The 22,322-nt window shown below is 37.4% G+C and overlaps 1 protein-coding gene across 3 annotated transcripts in view; it reads left to right on the forward strand.

Moving 5' to 3' along the window:
* The window catches only part of Creld (Cysteine rich with EGF like domains), a 134,575-nt gene that overhangs the window by 98,700 nt on the left and 13,553 nt on the right, over positions 1 to 22,322 (forward strand). For 2 of the 3 annotated variants that reach the window (XM_083117255.1, XM_083117254.1), the window contains exons 7-8: positions 11,017 to 11,112; positions 15,217 to 21,401. In XM_083117255.1, the coding sequence (XP_082973381.1) occupies positions 11,017 to 11,112; positions 15,217 to 15,431 (311 nt within the window). In that variant the 3' untranslated portion in view covers positions 15,432 to 21,401. Of the gene's footprint in view, positions 1 to 11,016; positions 11,113 to 15,216; positions 21,402 to 22,322 lie in introns of those variants that run through there. The other variant, XM_083117256.1, reaches the window with a different exon arrangement.

The following is a 22,322-nucleotide window of genomic DNA, read 5'->3' on the forward strand; positions in this document are numbered from 1 at the left end:
GTATTGTGAGTGGTTCCAAAACATGGTACAAGAGGATAGGGAGTTTGTGGGAAAAAATGTTTGGTCTGATGAAGCACAGTTTCACTCAAGCATGACAGAACCATAGCTAGATATTCTTAAGCTCAGGGCGATAATATAATAACGTTCATCTTTCAAAGAACTCCCCCCCCCCTAGTTTTCTTGGGGTAAATATAATTATTTTAGTAACCCATAACAATAATTATGTGGATTTTATCTATAGTGCAAATTTAACTTGCTAAAGTAAAATTTTCCTGTGACAAGAAATTAGAAATGTGGATTTGATATATTTTTGTTCTAAATGATACACCTGCTTTAAATTAAACAGTATATCACCACTAAGCACTATATTTTAAGAAGTAATGTATGTTATTAATGAATATTGAGAATATCGCTTGTTTCTTGTTATGCAGCTACAGTATAAAACTTGAAATTCACCTCAGTAAACCACCATACATGCATCCTTGCAAGGCATGAATGCAAGCGAAGTGAGCAAGAAATTTTTTTTACATCCATTTCTTTGCAGGCTTTCAAGAATATTTATTTTATGGGTTGTCAATACTTTCTTAGGATCCCGAGATATTTAATATTTTCCAGCTTCTCTTTTGACACGTTCGGGCTCGAAAACATGTGGATACCATATCGCTAAATACAGTCTCCAAAATTTAATGTTAGAACTCTCTCTCCACTATAGAAATCCCTTGACAATCTAAGATTCAACACTTTATCAAGAGCTTCCTATCTCCCCCTTCAAATTTAATACTCAATCCTACCACCAAAATTTCCATGCCAATTTTAGACTTAATGTTGATATTGAAGAGTGGATATAGCCTCCTCCTGAAAATTAATTATCAGTCTCCACACCAGAATTTCCGCAACAGTCTAAGACAATACTAATACACAAGAATTGGATACCCCCTCAATTTAATGCTCAATTCCCCTCTAACTAAAATACCCGTCCTAATGTAAGACTTCGAGTTGGACACTGTCCCTCCCAACATTTAATTCAGAGTCCCCCCTAGTACCCACGTGTCAATTATGGCCTAATATGTAACAGCTGGATATTCTTCCAACCCCGCCCCTTCGATGATACCCTTTAACACTTTTTTCTTCATCTAATGGATTATATATGGTGCATTTTAAGGTGTAAAATTTTCACATATATTTTGGAATAATATATAAATGTTGAATTTTATATTATTTGAAGGGAAAAAATCCCCCCAAAAATCTCTATTGCACATCCTACACCATAATCCCCCCCCCCCCCCTGTGGGCACCCCTGGGTTGACTTGGATGGAACAGTGAACTGATATAATTGTGGGTACTGCACTCCAGAAATTCCACATGCTCATCTGGAAAAAGATGAAAATTTACCGGGCCTTAGCATATGTTTTAGACTAGTCTTCTTTCAGTGCATGTAATAATCTTGTGATGAAAACTTTCCGTTATGCTGTTTCTAGAATTATCACATGCTTGTTCTGCTAACTTCTATCTTGCGTACACATTGTTTGGTAGACATCTGTGGTGAGCATGTAAACTGATCCAACACAACAGCAAAAGAAGCAAGGCATGTTGCTGTGTGAAGGCTCCCAGATTATCCCATGTGCAGATAACACACAGTACCATGTGTCTCAAACTTATCATGAATGCATGCAATTGTTAGGCATCTTGGAGGTTCTGGTGCATACTCACCCCTCCATTGTCATTATACTTCCACAACATTCTCGAATTGCAAATGAATGGCTTGGGTGTAAAAAAATGGTAAGTGACATTTTGGTCATTTTTGAGTCACAAAGTAAAATGTGTCATCCCTCAGTATTCAAGAGAATGCCATGTCAAACAATTTGCATTGGACTCAGTGAAGCCTTCTGAAATTGGTAAACACAACACAAAAACAATTTATCTACAGTATAGCTTCTAATAACCTTGTTTCTTAATGAACTCAGAAATGACCAAAATGTCACTTACCATGTTTTACGCCCTTCAAATATCACTTCAAAATGATCTTGCACTCCTTGAAGGATGATCGTGCTTCCACCATTTTCTTTGACTGTCCTGCCTTGTAATCAAGGGGTCCTGGGTTCGATAACAGGGGGGGGGAGGACATAGTGTTTCGAATCCAACTTTAAACTGTAGGTCCAGTCTTGATTAGCCTTACTGTGCATAAAGTGGACTAAAAAATACCAACTCAATCAATTCAACTACATTTCAACTATTGTTCATAATCCAAATATTATTTTGAAAGATTGGCAAATTCGTATCGAATTTTACAGTATATCGTTAACGTAACGATATCACAGCCTTCCAACTTCTTCACTTTGGCAAACTGCTACAAAAAGTTACAATTCTAAGAATTCTACTCTGGTTTTATACGATTTGAAAATAAAAATACGTTAAAAGTATTAAATTTCGTCTACTTACGTAAGTGAGTATATATTTGTTGAAAACTACGTTTCGGAAGCTTTACTGCTTCCTTCTTCAGGTGGTCGTATTTTAGGCTCGGAACATCAAGCCATGTCAGAGAAGTGTCATACGAGGATACAAGGTAAAAGATTGGGGTTAAATACACTTCATGGCGCTCGACACATACAAACTTAAAACTAAATACCTTCGTTAAAAACCCTTAAAACTCACGAAAAAGCATGTTAAAATCACCAACACGGTATGCTGGAGTGGCCATTGAAAGCCCTAGTTCCCTGCCAAGGTGAAGCATGTGAGCATCTGGCGCCGTGCTACAGAGTTGTGGGGAACTTCCTCTCCAATGAGTGGTCCCTCCCCTTTTTTCCGTAACCAATCCAAGGAGGATTCGCGTTCCACTTCGGCTGCTTTCTGTACCTCCGGGGTGACATGGAAGCCTATCGGGGCATTTTTGTCACACATATTGTCCCACTTTTTTTAAAAAAAGCTAATCCATACATATCCAAATTGCAGTCGTCTCGGTTCAGTTTATTCCTGTTTCCCGCACAAATAAGTGCCGTTTCGTATACATTCCTATCCAATTTACTGTTACTTCTTTTGATAACCTCCCTTTTTATGATTCTATGCCCACTGTTTATTATGTGCTCTGCAAGCACCGTTTTCGGATCACTTTCCTTAATATTCTTATTGTCTTCCCCCCATCTAACATGCATGTTTCTGCCTGTCTGTCCAATATATTCCATACCGCAATCGCACTTGATCTTATAAACCCCTTTTTGTTCATTTGGGTTACTTTGGATTTTTACCCCCCTCTTATAATCTGTGAAATTCTTTTCAATATTTCTAAAGGCTTTCGTCCAGCATTTCACACCATACTTTTTCACTGTCTTTTCAAGTTTCTCCGTAAGTCCTTTCCAGTACGGGATCCCAACATAGTGAACTTTACTATTTAACCCTCCCTCCTCAAATTTCTCCTTTCCTAACCTGCTATCGAAATCGGAGTTCTCCTTCGCGATATTCTTCCTCGCTCTTCTGGCTAACACATTCATTTCATATTCGGAGTACCCATTCTTCAGTCCTACCTCTATTATCCATGATATTTCCTCTTCTTTTTCCTCGGCATTACTACATAACCTCTCAGCCTTTACAAAAAAGTTTAAATAAATATTCAATTTGACTCTACTAGAATGTTTGGATGAAGAGCAAATTTTGAATTTAATCAATGTTATTCCAGCAGCATGCATTCATTACTGCCAGTAAACAGTAAAGATTAATTCTAGGATAGGGGTACTCGAATTTTGGATCCCTGTTTTTGAATCAGAAAATTTGTCGCCATCCCTACTAACAATGTGTATCATATAGTATGGGTTGTACAATGGGGTGCACAAGTACTGATCGGCAAATTGTCCATAGCAATTTTCATGATTTTGTCTCTTGCATCCTTCGTGCTCTTAATGTCTGCTGGTGTGGAAGTTGTCAGCAGCTTGTTTGATGTCTTGTTTCAATGCGATGGCAATGGACAATTTGCTTGGTAATACTGAATTTGGTGCACATGAGGGCTAATCGGGACTAAACATATAGTTTAAAGTGGGATCCCAACTACGTGTGCTTGCACCGGGTATCGAACCTGGGACCACTTGATTACAAGGCGATGACTATACCACTATGCCATCGTTGCAATACCCATGTATCCCACTGTACAGGAAAAGATTGCACTTCCGAAAAGAAAACTTTGTGAACTATCGGTCTTTCTTAATCTATCATTCTTAATGCACCCCTGAAGCTTGTGCCCCCCCTCCTCGCAAGACGGGTGTTGCGGGAGTGTAATTTACGCTTATCGCTTATTCTTCTTAGCTAAAATTTTGCCATCTTCTCATGTACTAGACTTATTTTTTGTTTAAATATGGGGTCATAACTCCCATCAACTACACGGGTATGCCAGTGCCAGCTTGGCACAATCAATACCTATCAAAACTCTCAAACCGTTGAACTATCACAAAAGCCACTGTAGAGTCAGTAATTCAGACGTATGGATACTGTAGGTCTATTCTTTCATTAAAAACATTTAAATGACTTTGGCGGAAATCCTCAGATTTTACGATAATGATTCCTTTAAGAAGACACCCTCCGCATCCTCCGCAAACCACACCCATGCACTTTCAATACACTATTCTTTTTATCACAGTATTAAAACATGATTTGTGAAAGTTTTTGATGAATTTACTTACTTTTATAGCTTGTAATGCAAGATAGTACAGTTGTTCAGATTTTCTTGTGAAGTAATAAATTTCAAGCCAGATGAGACGCGGCAAGAAATTTAATAAAATTCCAGATTTTTTCTTGCAGACAACAGGAGCCTATAAATAGGCGTATGTATGTCCGCAATTTTGAGCGAAGAAAATCGTAATATCAATAAGTTTTTACTTGCATTTTGCTATTTATGGTCAGAATTATATGTATACATGTTAATTGCAGCAATGAGGATGAATTATGAAAAATATGATAAAAGAAACACAAACTAAAGACAGCCACACCCTGACCAGGATAAATATCGTGAACTCATTGAATTTGTTGTCAGGATTAGTAGTCACTCCACTAGACACTAGATAACAAAAGGGGAAGTGAGTTACATTTTCCTTCAAAATTCGATTACTTTAAACAGAAAGAGTAAAATTATATACACCTGTTTCTTCGATCTATTAACATTTCCAATAACAATTTTCAGCATTTTAAAGAGTTGATTGTATCAATATATATTTCAATGCATAATAATTAGGATTAATAAATTATAATGAGAGCATTCATTATAATTGAATTGAATTGTTGTTTTAAGTCCACATTATGCACAGAAAGACTAATCGGGACTGGACCTACATTTTAAAGTGGAATCCGATGAACTATGTGTTTCCACCAGGTATTGAACCCTAGACCCCTTGATTACAAGGCGACGATGACACTACCATGCACCATCAGGGAGGCCCACACACACACTTTCTTGAAGTAAAAATCATATGTTGCAAGAAAAGGAAAGAAGTTATTGGTAAACTAAGGATGCAAAAACAATAGTAATTTATCATGCACATATTCTTGGTTTAGTAACTTCGCACATTCCCCTTAATCTCTTCACAGCTGTCACTTACATTGTACTCAATTCCTAGCAGTACAAGGGGATAGAAATTATATACGTATATGTACGTATATAAACACAACTGATTATTATTGTGTTATTTTTTCTTAAACGTCCTTGTTGTCCCCAACGGAGGGAAAACCACAACTGTAAATCTTGGTGTGTTGCCAGAATTAATCATATAGAAGTGCTGAGGGGGTGTGGAATGAAATTTAGGAGCGCGATGTTCAAAATGAAATGCCAATAATATGCCAATGAAAGTGGATAATACTAGCAAAAGGGGTCCTGGGTTCGATACCCGATGGAGGTACATAGTGGTTCGGATCCCCTTTTAAACTATAGGTCCAGCCTTACAGTGCATAAAGTGGACTTAGAACTCCAACTCAATCAATCAATCAATCAATACTAGCGACTTGTTTCATTTTTGCTCGGTTTTAGTATGTACAAGACATTTAAAAAATTTGATTGAGTTCGTGTTTTAAGTCCACTTTGTGCACAGTAAGGCTAATCTGGACTGGACCTACAGTTTAAAGTGGGATCCGAACCACCATGTACCTGCACCGGGTATCAAACTTGGGACCTCTTGATTACAAGGCGACGACACTACCACTGCACCATCGGGGAGGCCTATAAGCTGCATTTGTAGCTTTGACTGGACTATGTTCTCAATACGGTGCATCGTGTCGCCTGTTTCTGTTGTTCCCACATGCACAATGAATGTTTGCATTAGATTGAAGGATCTCGTGTCACTTGTCACTTGGGTGTGAAATCACCATGTCGCTTGGACCTTGCATCAAATTGACTCTTTTCACGTATGCGCGGTGTATATTTTGCTTTAGTAAGCTTTTACATGTTGCTCAAACTGGGCTCTTTTCTCATTGGGAGATTTCACATCGATGAGACACGTGGTGCTTGAGAATTTCACCAGTCGAACTCAGTCTTCTGGATCTACCACTAAGGTGTGGAACGTTGATGTTGATAGACTAATTCCAAAGCGTCATGTGTTGTGTGTCGCTTTGGTCTGAAAGCTGCTTGATATCTCCGTGTTGCTTGTCGCCTGTAGCTTTCAGACCGAAACGTCAAGCAACACATGGATTTCACTTCAAAGCAGCAAGTGCAAATGATATATGTCGATTGGAAATGCATCAATCTGTAGCAACATTTCACAACGTAGTGGCAGGCATGATAGGCTGCAAATCCCTGCGTTTGATTGGTGAAATCCTGAAGCAACACATGTTGCCTGTTGGTTTGGTGTGAATTCTTTACTTTAAAGCCAAGTATTATGAAAAAAAAATATGAAATTTTAGTGTAGACCCCATTCTTTTTAATGTTTAACTACGTATTTTGCCATTTTTGAACATATGCATAGATCTAGTGATGAAGGAAATATTTTAAGGGTAGATGGTATTTCGGGAAGGAGGTTGAAGTCGTATGCTCTAATACGCCACTGTCACTACAGAGGAGGAGATGCAAATTTTTAATGAGTGGAGTAGCCGGAGAAAACTAATAGTTAGACCACAATTAAGAACGGAAATATGTATGTTGTTTTTGTACTATATGGTCCTGTATCTGGTTTTTGTGCTTTAGTTAGATTAAGTGCAGTCATTTCCAGTATTCTAGCATAGGAACCCTGGTTGCATATTTTGTTAATTAATACATGAAGGAATCCTGCTAGTTTGCTTTCTAGATGAGGAAATGTACAAGCATTTCCTACAATATTCTTTGCTTGCTCATGCATGGCCTTGGGTAGATTGCTACAATTCTTCCTTGATATATATCTTTTCCAAGAAATACGAGACACAATTGCCCAAGCTCAAACCGATATATTAAATATGACTACTATCACACAAGGAACCCTCTCAGAATGCAATCGTGAATCACTGTTAACATTTCCCATGTAGGCAATGATGTAGCAATGATGCATTCTCCAGTGTTGCAAGTTATGCAACACTGGACAACACAACTTTCAGATCAGTCAGTGAAAAATGCTGAGTCATGTAAGTGGAGGGGAGATCTGACAACGCTGTTCTCTGCAACTGCAGGCCCCCACCCCCACAAGCTCCCTCGCTCTGCCTTGACGTCTCCGCTGATGTCATTCCAAATTTTTTCACACACCGTAGTGTCTGGCATCGCTCGAACGACATAAGTTGTGTGCAGGTGATATGCACAGAACCCCGTTGAGAGGAACCCATAAACACCTGATACACACATACAGGTACTATGCCCCGAAAAGAGGAACCAGAAAAACTGCACTGTTTTGTAGCATAACTCCCAGTACAATTGTAGGACATGGTTCTATCAAAATGTAAATCTTGGTCCCCTTCGTCGATTAATACCACGACATTAAATTTTCCTTTGCCTGTTCAGCCATAATATTAAATAATGTGCTCTCTCATTCCTAGGAACTGCCAAAAATACCTCACAATGAAAAAGTTCCTCCTAATGCTGGTAATTTTTCTGATCTTCCTCCTAATGACGGGTATACCAAAGTCACTTGATTGAAGAAGTGGAAGTATGTAAGAAAACCCTGATATCACCGCCATCATTACCACCTCTGACAGCTCATTCCTAAATGATTTCCACAATCAACCTAACCTCAACCCCATCCAACAGAAAGCTCTCCTAGATCTCCACAACAACCATAACATCAACATCCTCCCAACTGACAAGGGTCCACCACGGTGATCTTGAACTCTCACCTGGCAGAGACCACTCACTAGCTGGCTGACTCTTCCACCTACAAACCCATCACAGGGGCCTGACAGCTTCTACCATAGCCATGCTCATTCCAGAAAACCCCCGCACCCCCCACCTTCCACCAACTGCCCAAAATTCACAAATCTGGCAACCCTGACCCATTGTGTCCAGCTACAACTCACCTACCAAAAAAATCTCAGCCCTTCTTGACTTCCACCTCCAGTCTCTTGTGAAAGCTCTGCCCTCCCACCTCCGTGACACCAAAACACTTCCTCCAGAAAATCATCACCTTTCCACCATCTCCCCCAAACACCATCCTTGCAACCATTGACATCACCCCCCTTTACACCAACACACCCCACTCCATGGCCTTCTCAATAGCAGACCCAAACCTCACAACCCCAACACCAACTTCCTGACCCACCTAGTCCACCTTGTCCTCACATGTAACAATTTCACCTTTGAAAACCCAACATTTCCTACAGATCCGAGGTACAGCCATGGGTACCAGAATGGCTCCATCCTACGCAAACCTTTGCATGGGCAAACTTGAACAAGAGTTCCTGGAGACTCAACCCCTCAAACTCGTCCTCTGGCTCTGCTTCATCGATGACATCTTCATGCTCTGGACACGTGGAGAACCATCCCTATCAGCCTTCCTGAACCAACTCAAACCACTTCCGTTCCATAAAGTTCACCTGGACCCACTCTCCCAAGCAGATCACCTTCCTGGATGTGGATATGCACATCAAGGAAGGACATCTGGAAATCTCAATCCACATAAAACCCACCTACCACATGCAATACCTACACTTCTCCAGCTCCCACCCGTTCCACACCAAGAAAGCTATTCCATTCTCCCTGGCCCTCAGGGGACAGCACCTTAACACTTCACCCACCTCCTGTCAGAATTACAACCTCCGCCTGCACCAAGCCGTGGTCAACCATGGATATCCCTCCACCCTGGTCACCAAACAAATATCTCGAGCTGCCTCACACACCACCACCAAGAAACCTGCCACCAACCCACTTGCACTCATCACCCCCACCCCAACAAAATCACGCACACACTACGCTCTCTTCTCCCAATTCTCCACAGTGATCCTGAAACCAAAAACATCTTTCCCGACAAGCCCAGAGTGGTTTTCAAATGCAACCCCCAACCTCCAAAACATCCTAGTCCACAACACTCCTTTACCACACAACCAACATCCCCCGACCCACAAATGCAACCATCCTAGGTACTAAACCTGCCCCATTCTCATCACCTCTCACACCCTCCAGGTGCTCATGGCCACTGGCAAATTTAACCTCCACCCTAAAGGAACCTGCCACACCTGAAACCTGATTTACATCCTCATCTGCAACATCTGTGGTGACTTTTGCCTGGGGGAAGCATCAACTGCCCTCAACCTCAGAATCAATAACCACCACTCCTCCACCCACAACCTGGACTTCACTGTTGCTGTTCATACCAACCACCACAATATATCCCTTTCAATGACTGCTTCTAGGTAGTGAATATCCATCTCTTACCCCAATCAGCCAACACCTCAGTTTGCAAGAGATGGGAGGGCCTACATATCAGCATGAGTGCAACCACACCGCCTGGCCTGAACAAGGCCACCCCGTAACTTCCCCACCACATGCATACGAGCATTGTCATGAAGCAACAGGACGTTCTTGACTCAATTTCCCTTGCGATACTGCTGTATCTGGTGACACAACTTCTGTAGAGAAACACAATACACATCGCTGTTGATGCTAATGTTCGGCGGGAGCCAATCCACCATCCCAGAAGACCATTGTCGTTTGTCCACCTCTGCCCGTGATGATCACACTCCACGATCTGTCAGTGATGCCACGCAGGTTGCTCATAAAATGGCGTGATAGGCTCACTACTCCTGATATCTATTGGCCTCATCATTATTCACTCTTCAAGGTCAACTCTTTCAGACTACTGTATTGTCGCTGGCTTGCCTATTCCGGGGTTTGAATACCAGCTAAAGTCTAAATCATTTGTAAATACCCCTCGTATGTAACCCCCACTTGCAACTCGGGCCTCTCCTATGCAAAGACATTCTGGTGTCGCTACTGTTCTTGAGTTTGATTTGAGGAGATAGTTTTGCTTTACTATGGTATCACTTCTTAAATGAAGAAACAGAATTACATGCTTAGTAAGATTAGAATTTAGCCACAAGGTAAGACAATCTTATACTTGTTTAATGGAAAATTGTAGGCATTGGTAAAAACTATCCCAGTTGTGTAGACAGTTTCAATTCAGTATATGCAGTCATTGTTAACAACAACTGTAAGGACAGCTCTATTGTGGGATTAACTAAGTTTAATATGTATTATAACAATGCATAAAGATATTTTGAATGAAATGGAGCTGATTTCCCTGCCCCCTTTATTTGTATGTGTTGGTGTAAGATAACTTCTGCTGTTCATAATTTTGTCATAACATTTATTTTGCATTATGAGCTTTCACATAAATGAATATGTCTTTGATCTGAGCAGAGTTTGGGATGATTGCAAGTGGGGCCCCCAAAATTTTATTGTTGACCCATCACCATGATAATTGAGGAGCTACCTGAAAACAAGTATCAAAAACAGCATTGATCTTTAGCTGTCGGTAATGGTAAAACAGACTATTACTTGCCTTTTATACCTCAGTAGCTAATGCAATAATTATTTGTATTAATAGCTTAGGAAGAAATTGTAGTTTATAATCTCCATTGTATTCCATGTTGTAGGTTGTGATCCTTCTTGTGATGGTTGTTCTGGGGACGGACCAGATATGTGTGATAAATGTGCTGATGGATATGATCTTAAAGATGGCTTCTGTGTAGGTGAGTATCTTTCACATCTTTTTTTTTTTTTTGATTGCTGATATAGTGTGATATAATTTAACCTTTTTAAGTGTAACATTTTTACAGTAAGTAATACTTAATATTTGTTCAGAGATATATTTAGTATAATTTGATATAATGTTTTGAGTGAAATTGTGTTGCATGTTCTACTGCAAAATTTCATGCATCCAGACTATGGAGTGCCCACTGGGTGCCCAGATGCCTCATTGCCTCCCCATCACATGGCCAATATTAACAATTGTACACTTTATTTGAACAAACACCTGCCTTTTGGACTTGACTCTGCTGCCACCCTAGTCAATGGGCCAGCCAAGATGTTGGTATAATTTGGGGGTACTCATTTTCCTTTATATCACAGTTACACGGTTATGAATGGATGCCAAAAAACCATGATTGCCATCTCAAAGTGGTAGCTAATAGAAATGGTGGCCAATCCAAGATGGCAGATGTTGACATTTGAAAAAATGACACTATCACTGAAACCAACGGCCCGATCTCAAAGAACTTTTTATTTAAATGAAAGCATAATATATGTTCTATATTTAATGTTATCTTTACTTTTTCGATAGGAGCAACTGTTAAGTAGTTAATCACGGATTAGTAAAAACAAATCATGATTTTTACTATTAATTTTATATTTATCATTAATTTATTAATAATCTAGGCATTGGAGAAGAAAATGTTCCGAACAAACATTGTAGCGTAAACGCTTATCTTTAATTTGACATGTTGCAATCAATAACATTCTTCCATGAACATCGGTAACAATTAAACAAAATTAATGACTAGTTAATACTATAACAACAAAAACAACTATTACTGTTATTATTATTAATAATAATAATAACAATACTAATATCAATTATGATTATTATTATTATTAAATATGATTGTATGTATATAGCAATAATATACTATTCAATATTCAATGCCAGTTACAATACATGTAATTAAATAAGACTAAGGACACATGCTGCTAGAAGAATTCAATGCACACACTACATAATTCATTTGTTTTATATGAATTCTAAGGTGAAAACCAAAAAGTGTAATATGTCAAATGAAAGATAAGCATTTACGCTACAATGTTTGTTTGGAACATTTTCTTCTCCAATGCCTAGATTATTAATAAATTAATGATAAATATAAAATTAATAGTAAAAATTATGATTTGTTTTTAATAATCCGTGATTAAGTACTTAACGTTTGCTCCTATCGAAAAAAGTAAAGATATCATTAAATGTAGAACACATATTAAGCTTTCATTTAAAAAAAAAGTTCGTTGAGATCGGCCCGTTGGTTTCAGAGATAGTAATTTTTTCAAATGTCAACATCCGCCATCTTGGATTGGCCACCATTTCTATTAGCTACCACTTTGAGATGGCTATCATGGTTTTTTGGCATCCATTCATAACCATGTAACTGTGGTATAAGGAAAATTAGTACCCCCAAATTATACTGAATTCTTCATTTTGGCCACTTGCCCCATAGACTACCCTAATTTGATGGCTCGTTCAAACACTTACATGATGTCATTTATGAACAAATGTTTGTCACTACACTCTTAATCAGAAACACACAGCAGTCCATCTTTGAGGAGGCAAAATCTGTTATTGATAACTGATTTGCAGTGCAGTGAGCAGTCATTCTTGGATATGTGTAAAATGAAACATGGCAATATGTGCGTTGAGTTTGAGAAAAAAAATTGAGTTGAATAAAATATTAGTCAAATCCATACTTTTACGTTTTCATTACAAATCAAGGGTTGTAAGGGGTGCTACTTCCATGTAGTGCACCCAATAGTCAACCTCACTTCCACACAGTACACCCTGGACTGCAGACTAACAAGGCTCTGGCGACTGGCCCCATGGCCAGTATAATTTTGTGTCGTCCTGTGTTTTGTCCTTGTTTGTGCTGAGTGCCCTTTTTAGCCTCAGCTTTTAACCAAGGTAAGGAAATTTTAGTTTTCAGACACGCTTTTATTTTTGTTATGTTACGGGGCTGGACCCCGTATAGTGTGATGGGTGCAAAATAGCCTTGGTGCTGACGCACCCAGAACATTTTAATTCAAATTCATTACAAATCAATGACCTGTCAAATTTCCATTTTATTTGCCTTAAAGTCCACTATATACACAGCATCTAATTAGTGTAAATTGAGAAATATATATTATTAGTTATAGAATGTACAAAACTGGCATGGTACTGGTCATATCCATTGTGTAAATATTTTAATTCTGGAGAAAAAGTAATGCATTACTTGCATGCATAGTTTGAACTAAACTAACATTTTTGGTAATTACGTACACTGCATATGTACAAATAACAAAAGTAATTTTTCCTCCTTCAATGAGAATTGTAAAGGATTTCTCTTTAAAACAAGTTTTGCTCCTTCTTGAAGTGAACACATTTACCTAATTCAAACTGATTCACACACGTACGTGAAGGAGGAAAAATTACTTTTGTTATTTGTACATATGCAGTGTACGTAATTACCAAAAATGTTAGTTTAGTTCAAACTATGCATGCAAGTAATGCATTACTTTTTCTCCAGAATTAAAATATTTACACAATGGATATGACCAGTACCATGCCAGTTTTGTACATTCTATAACTAATAATATATATTTCTCAATTTACACTAATTAGATGCTGTGTATATAGTGGACTTTAAGGCAAATAAAATAAAATGGAAATATATATATATATATATATATACACCGTACGTCCATTTCGATCTGCAGCCGAGAGATCGGGAGAAGCGTGGCGGGCGGCACTGATGGAGATGCCGACATTTGCGGCCTGAAATGCCCACTTATTTTTATGGACATATGCAGACATTTATATAAATATTGCAAAACGAGCACTAACCTGTGTTATAAGAGTATGGTTTTAATTTTAGTAGCTTAGTGACTGTATGTGCCGATGATTTTGACACGCCCACCTCTTGTGAAACACGGCGTAGAGGTTTGTTTGGAGAACGTTCTAACGCTGCACCAATATCATCGAGTTTTGCTTCGGTTAGAATCCGTTGTTTTTGCTTAGGTGTTTTAAAATTTAACGATACAGTTTCTCGTAATTTAAGGACAAGATATCTAACCGTATCTCTGTGTGGAGTTGAAACGCATGGGAATTTCTGTACAAATTACCTACACACGTCTCTACACAAGTTTGTTTTCACGTAGGTACGTGTCATACATAAAAAATCTTTGTTCTAACGTGAATCTTGCGGCTGGCATTCCAATCGTCTCACTGACACGTCACACATACACACTACAATAACACAAACAAGTAACTGCAAGTAACCAAGAATAACACTCTTGCGCACAATACGAAATTAACACGCTCTTGGTTTACATTGCTCGCCACTATATTCACAGCTCTTTCTTAATCTAGCCGCGAAGGAACAAAAAACTCGAGCTTGGATATTTCGGATTGCGAGGAAGCTCACGAAAACCATTCACTTTTATCAGTTTCGTCTGCAGTGTAATCCTGATACAGTGTTGCACATTCGAAACCTCCAAACGATTCCCATCGCCACAAAACTCTTTCAAGGATATAAACTTAAGCAGGACGTTACTGATCAAAACCATGATTAAAATGCTTTTTTATCTGTGGCTCTTAACATCGTTTCTATAGCGTATTTATTTGTGTATATAAGAGCAGAACTTGGATGAATTACAGAAGAACTTTTGCGTGTTATAACACAGGTTAGTGATCGTTTTGCAATATTTATATAAATGTCTGCATATGTCTATAAAAATAAGCGGGCATTACAGGCTGCAAATGTCGGCTTCTCCGTCAGCGCCGCCCGCCACGCTTCTCCCGATCTCTCGGCTGCAGATCGAAATGGACGCACGGTATTAATGATACAAAGTAAGTGTTTTGCATGGGACTAAAATTATGACACAAATGTGACTTAATTTTTCTCTACACACACCACTGCTTTCCATGTATAATTGCAAAACCTGCACTTCTCTTGAAGCATGGCATGATGGATGTAAGCTAATCAGTGTAGTTTGAGTCTTGGGTCATTGGTATGTTTATACACCTGACACAATTGAATTTTCTCTATTTTTTCCAGATCAGAGGGATTCACAACGTAAAAACCAAGTTACAATGACTCGTTATCTTACTTACTTTGGTCTTTGTGTTGCAACATGCATAATATTCCAAAAAAATACTGTGATTGCAAGTATAATTGGGCTTTCTGTTGCCTTATATATATCTGTATCCGAATATATGCTTGGAGCTGATGATGGAAAAACTAGTGTGATTGATTTGTTTTCAGTGTCATGACCTGAACTTAGCACAAGCAAGAAAATTATTTACAATTTTGTATAAATCATATTTTGTGTATCAGAGAACCATTCTGTACAAGTGCCAGTATTAAAGTTCTATCCAAGGTGGGATTTTGGAATTCAAAAATCATGGACACAAACATCTGATGCAGTTTGCATAGTGTGGTTATGTTCTGTATCTTGTTTCAAAAAATAGAAGTTGGTCTTCCACACAATAGTGCATTTTGGTCACTGGTGCTTTGCGTATTGATCTCCAATAGGTGTTGTTATTGAGAATTGTAAAATATTGTGATTTTTTAATTTATTATTCAAAGACTATGACTATTTATTTTCTTGAAAAGGGAACTGTTTGTCTTCAAGTAATGTACTGTAATTACTGTTTAGGGTAACTTTTTCCTATTTCCCATGCAACCATGATTACATGATTAACAGTTGAATTTCATGCAAGTACGAAGGAAGAATTCCACCAGAAAGAACTTATCAAGACATGGATATGTGTTTTGTGGGTGCATATGCATTTGCTTTAGATTTCCATATTGACTAATGCTGTTTGGTTGTTTTCACAATGTCTTCAGACAATCTGATTTTTATCAACAACAGTTTTGGTAATTTATCTGAAGTTTTGGTGAATTATCCTGGTTTAAGTTCCTATAATATACATAGACAATCATTGTTTCTTAATAAATATGCAAAACTTTCCTTCTAATAATTCTTCCATTCGACTTCTGCTTCTTGGACCAAATTTACACCATATTCCCTCTAAACTGTCTTTGGTAATGGAAATATTCATAGTACATGCTCTTTTGCCATCCTTATTTATAATTTCAGGAGGACAGTTGAATTACTTTCTTGAATGTCCATATAACCACCGTTCCACAATAAGAAAATAAAGGTAAAATTTGCTTAGATGTGGTTTTGGTCCTGGTCTTAATCCTTGATGTTTCAAGGACAGAGCATTCTTCACTGTACTTCTTATTCATGATATGACGCATTCCTATTTTAACCCTTTTATCCTTTTTAAAACCCATTTATTTAGATAATTTTAATGTTTTAAATTTCTGAAAAGAAAAAAAAAAAAACTTTTGAGGAAGGTTCTGGAAACTCAACTGAAACATAGAGGCTTAGGGTCAAGACCAAAACCATACAGAAGCTCACTTTGACTTTATTTTCTTATTGAAAATACTGACTATCCATTTCATAATGATTGACTCCTGATGTACACTGTGCTGTTCATTTATAGATATATTTTTTTATTCTATTAAATGTTCAGAAATTAACACAATATTTGAAGAGAAATGCAGTTTTGAACCACTTTTTTTTTAGCAACTTGAACTTCTGATGGTTAAAGTTCAAGACATTACTTTTAAAACCATCCCCCATACACAACTTACAGACAAGCCCTTTTCACCTTTATCTAAAACTAAGAAATATTTCATCGTTTTGCAGTGAATACCTTTTAGGCATTAGGGTGAAAGCTGAGATAATTGGATCTCCTATATGAAAACGAATGTTTCCAATCTGAAAAATGCAAATTAGAGATCTCAAATTACCTTTTCAAACTATTTTTGTCTCCTTACAAATGACCAAAATCAACATACAATTGTTTTTTGTTTTTTTTTTTCAATTTCATCCTCTCTTTATTTTTCCATGAAGGTAGTTGCTCACTGATGTGTTACAAACTTGTGGCACAGGGAAAGTACAATTGTTGCAGCTTCCACCCAATGCCAAAAGTTTTTCTCTTGGCAAAGTGAACTTGACATTAGAAAATACTTGCTTAGAATGCATTTATTTTTGTATGTGAAGATGAGTCCATGATTTTATATGCAAGTCGTAAGATACTTCACACTGCAACCAGTGAAGGTAACCACTAAATGTCTCAGTGGTATAAATAAAAGGACAGTAAAGCAGGTTATAAAGTTATATTGTTATTTACAATTCACAATTCCAGTGTTAAAAGTAATCAAAGTTGTAAGCCAAGTTTTTCTCCAACATGCTGCATGATTTCTCCTAGAAAGATCATTATTTGACAAGAGCAGGAAGAACAGAATCTTGGGCCAAATAACAACAACAATAATCAATAATAATAATGAGTACTGATCAAACGACTTATTTGCCAAATAAGATACATTTGAAAAATACATTAATTTTTTGTAGAAAAAGAATGTTGATGTAAGCTTGGAAAATTGTAGTGAAAGTAACAAACCACAATATGATGTAGAAATCGTATTACTCCTTCCAATAACAAGTATTATCACCAGCTCAAAGCTTTCATCAATAAAATATATTATTATGAATAATAGAAATAACATCTATAATTCTTACAATAATTCTATTTTTCCAAAGATACAATTAAAGAGCAAATTTTAACAGCATAATTAGTTAAATGAGCAATGAAAATTCAAACTGAAAATTAGAGCATGTAAATAATTTTTTTAAACTTATTCAGTCTCATGCACATTATAGTGAATGGCTTGTACTTTTAGTAGTTTGTTGAAATGAAAGTGGTTGACTCAAATCTCGAATACAGCACCACAAGATGCAATGAATTTGCTCACAATTCCGCATCAGCACTTACTGCATGGGCCTACTAACTGCTGAATTGCAACATGGCCCACATGTGTCTAGCCATAATTCTATTTCTTCCTATTTCATATTACATGTAATGAAAGTGCTTTTGATTTCAAATTGAATTCTCTGCTTGTCGATATTACAGCAAAGTAAATCTGAACATACAAGGGTCATTTGAAAAGTTCTAAGAATGACAAAGAAAAAACACAGTTACCTGTTGAATTTGGTTTTATTTTTCTACATAGTCTCTCCTGAGATCAATGCACTTCATCAAGCAATGTTCCAGCATTACAACCCCATCACGAAATGCAGATTCCTCAAGGCTTGCAAATTAGTCCTTTACTGCTGCTTTCACGTCTTCATGTGATGAAAATCGCTTTGCACCAAGGAATTTTTTAAGCTGTAGGATGAGATGAAGGTCTGAGGGTGCCAGGTCAAGCAGATAAGGGGGTGTGGCAGCAAATTGTACTTTAATTTGTTGATTTTTGCCATTGAAACAACACACGTGTGTGGGCGGGCATTGTCCTGGTGCATGATGATTCTTTTCTTCTTCAATCCTGTTCTTTTTGCACGAATTTTTGTGTCTGTTGGTAAAGAAGGTTAGCATAGTACTGTCTATTGATGGTGGATCCAGTTGGGAGATAATCTATCAACGGGATCCCCTTCGCATCCCAAAAAATCGACTCCATGATTTTTCCCTATTTTAGCCTTCTTTGGTGGTTGTGAATCATTATGTTTTGATTGTACTTTTGTCTCTGGCATGTAGTAATGTATTCCCGTTTCATCTGTAGTTGTGAATCTTTGCACAAAATCTGTTGTGTTGTTCTTAAAATGGACCAGACGTTCATGGACACTTGGATCTGCATTCGCTTCTTATCAACTGTTAACCGATGCAGCACCCATCTTGCAGACATTTTTCTCATCCCCATTTCTTCCGTCAAAATATGAAACACCCATTCACCTGAGATGTCTATAGCTTCAGCAACTTCACACACCTTCAGATGACTGTCCTCCAACACCATATCTTAAACCTCGCTTGGCTTGCGAGAGGTACCGGGATCGATGCCCGGTGCCTCCACCACTTAAATCGTCTACTTTACCATTTTAATAGGGCACTTATTTCGGGAGAAATGAGATAAGGTCAGATGATGTTTTACCGTTTACTGAGCTAACAAAATAAGAGTAGGAGGAGAAGGGTAGTTGGCTGAGGGATGCGCCAGCACTTACCTCTGCTTCCTGGCGGCGGCACTGGCTGCTACTATCAATGATCCACCAACTGATTACAACTGAAATAAGGCCCTGGTGACAAGGCACCCTTCGCTTAAATAGTAGCCAGTTCCGCTGTACTTTACAACCTCCGTTTCCTGTGGAATTCTCCTCTGCAAGTCGGAGCATTCCAGGAGACTGAGGAAACCGGACGAGAAGTACACTAGGAAGCAAACGTTCTGCACCCGCATCCCCAGCCATCTACAATATCATGGACCTTTTCAATCATTTCTGCCGACAGAGCTGATTTAGGCCTTCCACTACGTGAGTCATCTTCTAAGCTCTCACGTCTATGTTTAAACTCGGTAGTCCATTTTGACACAGTGGCAAATGAAGGAGCAGAGTCCGCTAAACTGTTCTTCATATCGGCATGAATTTCTGTTGTCTTCATTCTCTTTTTCACGAAGTACTTTATCACTGCACAGTGCTCAATTTTCTCCATTTTACCCTTCACTTACACCTGCTCTGCTGTTCCTGCCTCTCAGCACAAAACAAATGAAGGTACTCTGGCGATACTGTGTACACACTCCCTTGAAGGATGGGGGACTCTACTGATGTGCATTCACCTGAGATGCCTATAGCTTCAGCATCTGTCGGTCATTCTAAGAACTTTTCAAACGATCCTTGTATGGCATTTTCGGTAGTAGAGAACATTCTACATGTTGTATTTAAATGAGCTTTTTGTAAGTTCTGCTCAGGAAATATTTCAAATCATGCCTGTTTGAAGTTACAACCATCTCTGAAGTTCAAGTTCACTAAAAAGTTGCTCAAAACCACTCTTCGTTTTTAGTAAATTTTATTATTTTCTGGATATCGCAGATTGGAAAAAAATGTATAATTAATATGGAACCAAAAATAATACATCTCAACGATTACAAGGTATAATGCATCAATATTATCTGTGTGGTCATGTGAACAGGGAGCCTTGGAATAAGGCCTGATCATTATGAAATGGACCACCTCTAAATTGTGATTATCTAGTTTCTAGTACAGAATGCTTGAAAGTTGCAATAGTAATGGGTCTTCCCGATTGCATGGTGGCAACATAATCATCTTGTAGTTAGGTGTCCCAGGTTCAATACCCAGTGAAGGCACATAGTATTATGGATGTCTCTTTAAACTATAGGTCCAGTCTCAATTAGCCTATCTCTGCATAAAGTGGGCTAAAAGAAACTTTAAACTTTTTCACAGAATTGTCATGTGAAATATTTGAGATGTTTGTAAGTTGTTTTTGTATATTTGTTTATTTGAATAATTGTTTTCTAAACTTAATTTTCTGTTCTCATTTCATTTGATGAGAGAGAGCAGAACAATAAACTATCATAAACACTTTTCTTTTATGCTTCAAACTTGTAGTTACTCTGGAAGAGGTACAACATTTTGCAAAGAAGTCAAATTCCTTTAGGATTATAGTACATAATTTATGGAAAATGTTAGTATTTTAGTTTTATCTAAGTAGGACTCCCATAGTGGATAATGAATCTGTGCTTTCCACTTTTCAATTATTCTTCACTTGTATGCCAGTAATAATTTTAGCTGTGATAGTATATTCCTTTGTTTACTGCTGTGGCACAAGTATAGTATATCTTTGTAGAATAGCAAATACAATGCAGGGTTTACAAAAAGCATTTCAAAATGCTTCAATCCATCATGCTTGCTTCCAGGTATATAATCCACCCAGTTTTTTGCATTTGTGGTGGATTTTGTGACTTACATGGGACTAGATGTATTACCTGTCTTCATATCTGGTTTGTGGTGCAGCGTGTTAAAATTGTATTTACAAAACACTTGTGTACTCACTTCAAAAACAGGAGCTTGACTTGTAAACATTTATATTGAGTGATGTGATCTGCAAGTGTAGAAGTGATAATGGATCAGGGTAGTAATAAAATGGAAGTTATAGTAAATTAGCGCATTAACTAGTGTTGTGAAGTAGCTCTAAATTGTTTTTTTTTTTTCAATTTTGAATATATATTATACTGAAAATATATATTTTTTTTTACTACAAGGACAAAGCAACTGTGCACATTTCAAAGTGTGTTGATTGACTTTATAATTATAACAGCTTGTGTGAGCTTGAGCACCCCAAGAAATATGGATTTATGTAGTCTTATAATTTAGCACTTCGACAAATACATGAATTATAACATATCTTTCCTTCTTCATTCTACTAAGGGAAAAAATTATGACACTATGCTGACTGCAAATGCTTGTTTGTTTACAGTTTATAATATATAACCTTCCAACTAAGCAAATATACATGAAAAGACATGAATAATAATGACATTAATCTACATTTTTAAAGGAGCTATACGGATAATAAAGATACATGAGATGATCAGAGATGTGACAAGATTTAGAAACACATTCTATCCAGAAAAATAATAATAATTATGGTTGTTTTTGTTATACAAGTGCAATAGAATAGAAGTAGCTTGTGAACATGATTTATGCAAACATTCCCACTTGTCTGATTCTTTTCACACTAGTAAATCAGAAAAATAGAACTTAACCCCTTTGTCACGTAAGTCATGATATTGCCTTTCTATGGACTTACATAATTATTTGTGATATACAGTGCTTGAAGTGGAATTTGTTCATTGAAGCGTGGGATAGCTGGGAGGGATGCTTTATGTAAATTAACCTAGTTGGTGGAATATCATCTTTCCACTTTGAGGTTTAGTAAAATGCTTACTGGCAAAAGAGAAAGGAAATAGATCTCAGAAGATATTTTGTGAACACACAAAGGCTACAATACAGCATTGCGGACAGATATAAATAACTATATTAATAAACATTAAGGGGATTAATAGAGTCAATCTCTTGTACATGTATGAATTAGCCATTGTTACATTGTAATATTTTGTACTTGAAAATGTACAAATGAAATGTTATGAAGAGAACTTCATTAATTATGATATTGAAGAATTTCTTTTGAACATAAAATATACTGATAAGAAGAAAGAGAAACAATTCTGGATTGAAAGACAAAGTGTACTCTGAGCCTTCACAAATACATATATGTGGTGTAATGGCTCACATGATGTGCTACAAA

The sequence above is a fragment of the Lepisma saccharinum genome, chromosome 2 (assembly GCF_977018435.1).
Source record: "Lepisma saccharinum chromosome 2, izLepSacc3.1, whole genome shotgun sequence".
Classification (NCBI taxonomy): domain Eukaryota; kingdom Metazoa; phylum Arthropoda; class Insecta; order Zygentoma; family Lepismatidae; genus Lepisma; species Lepisma saccharinum.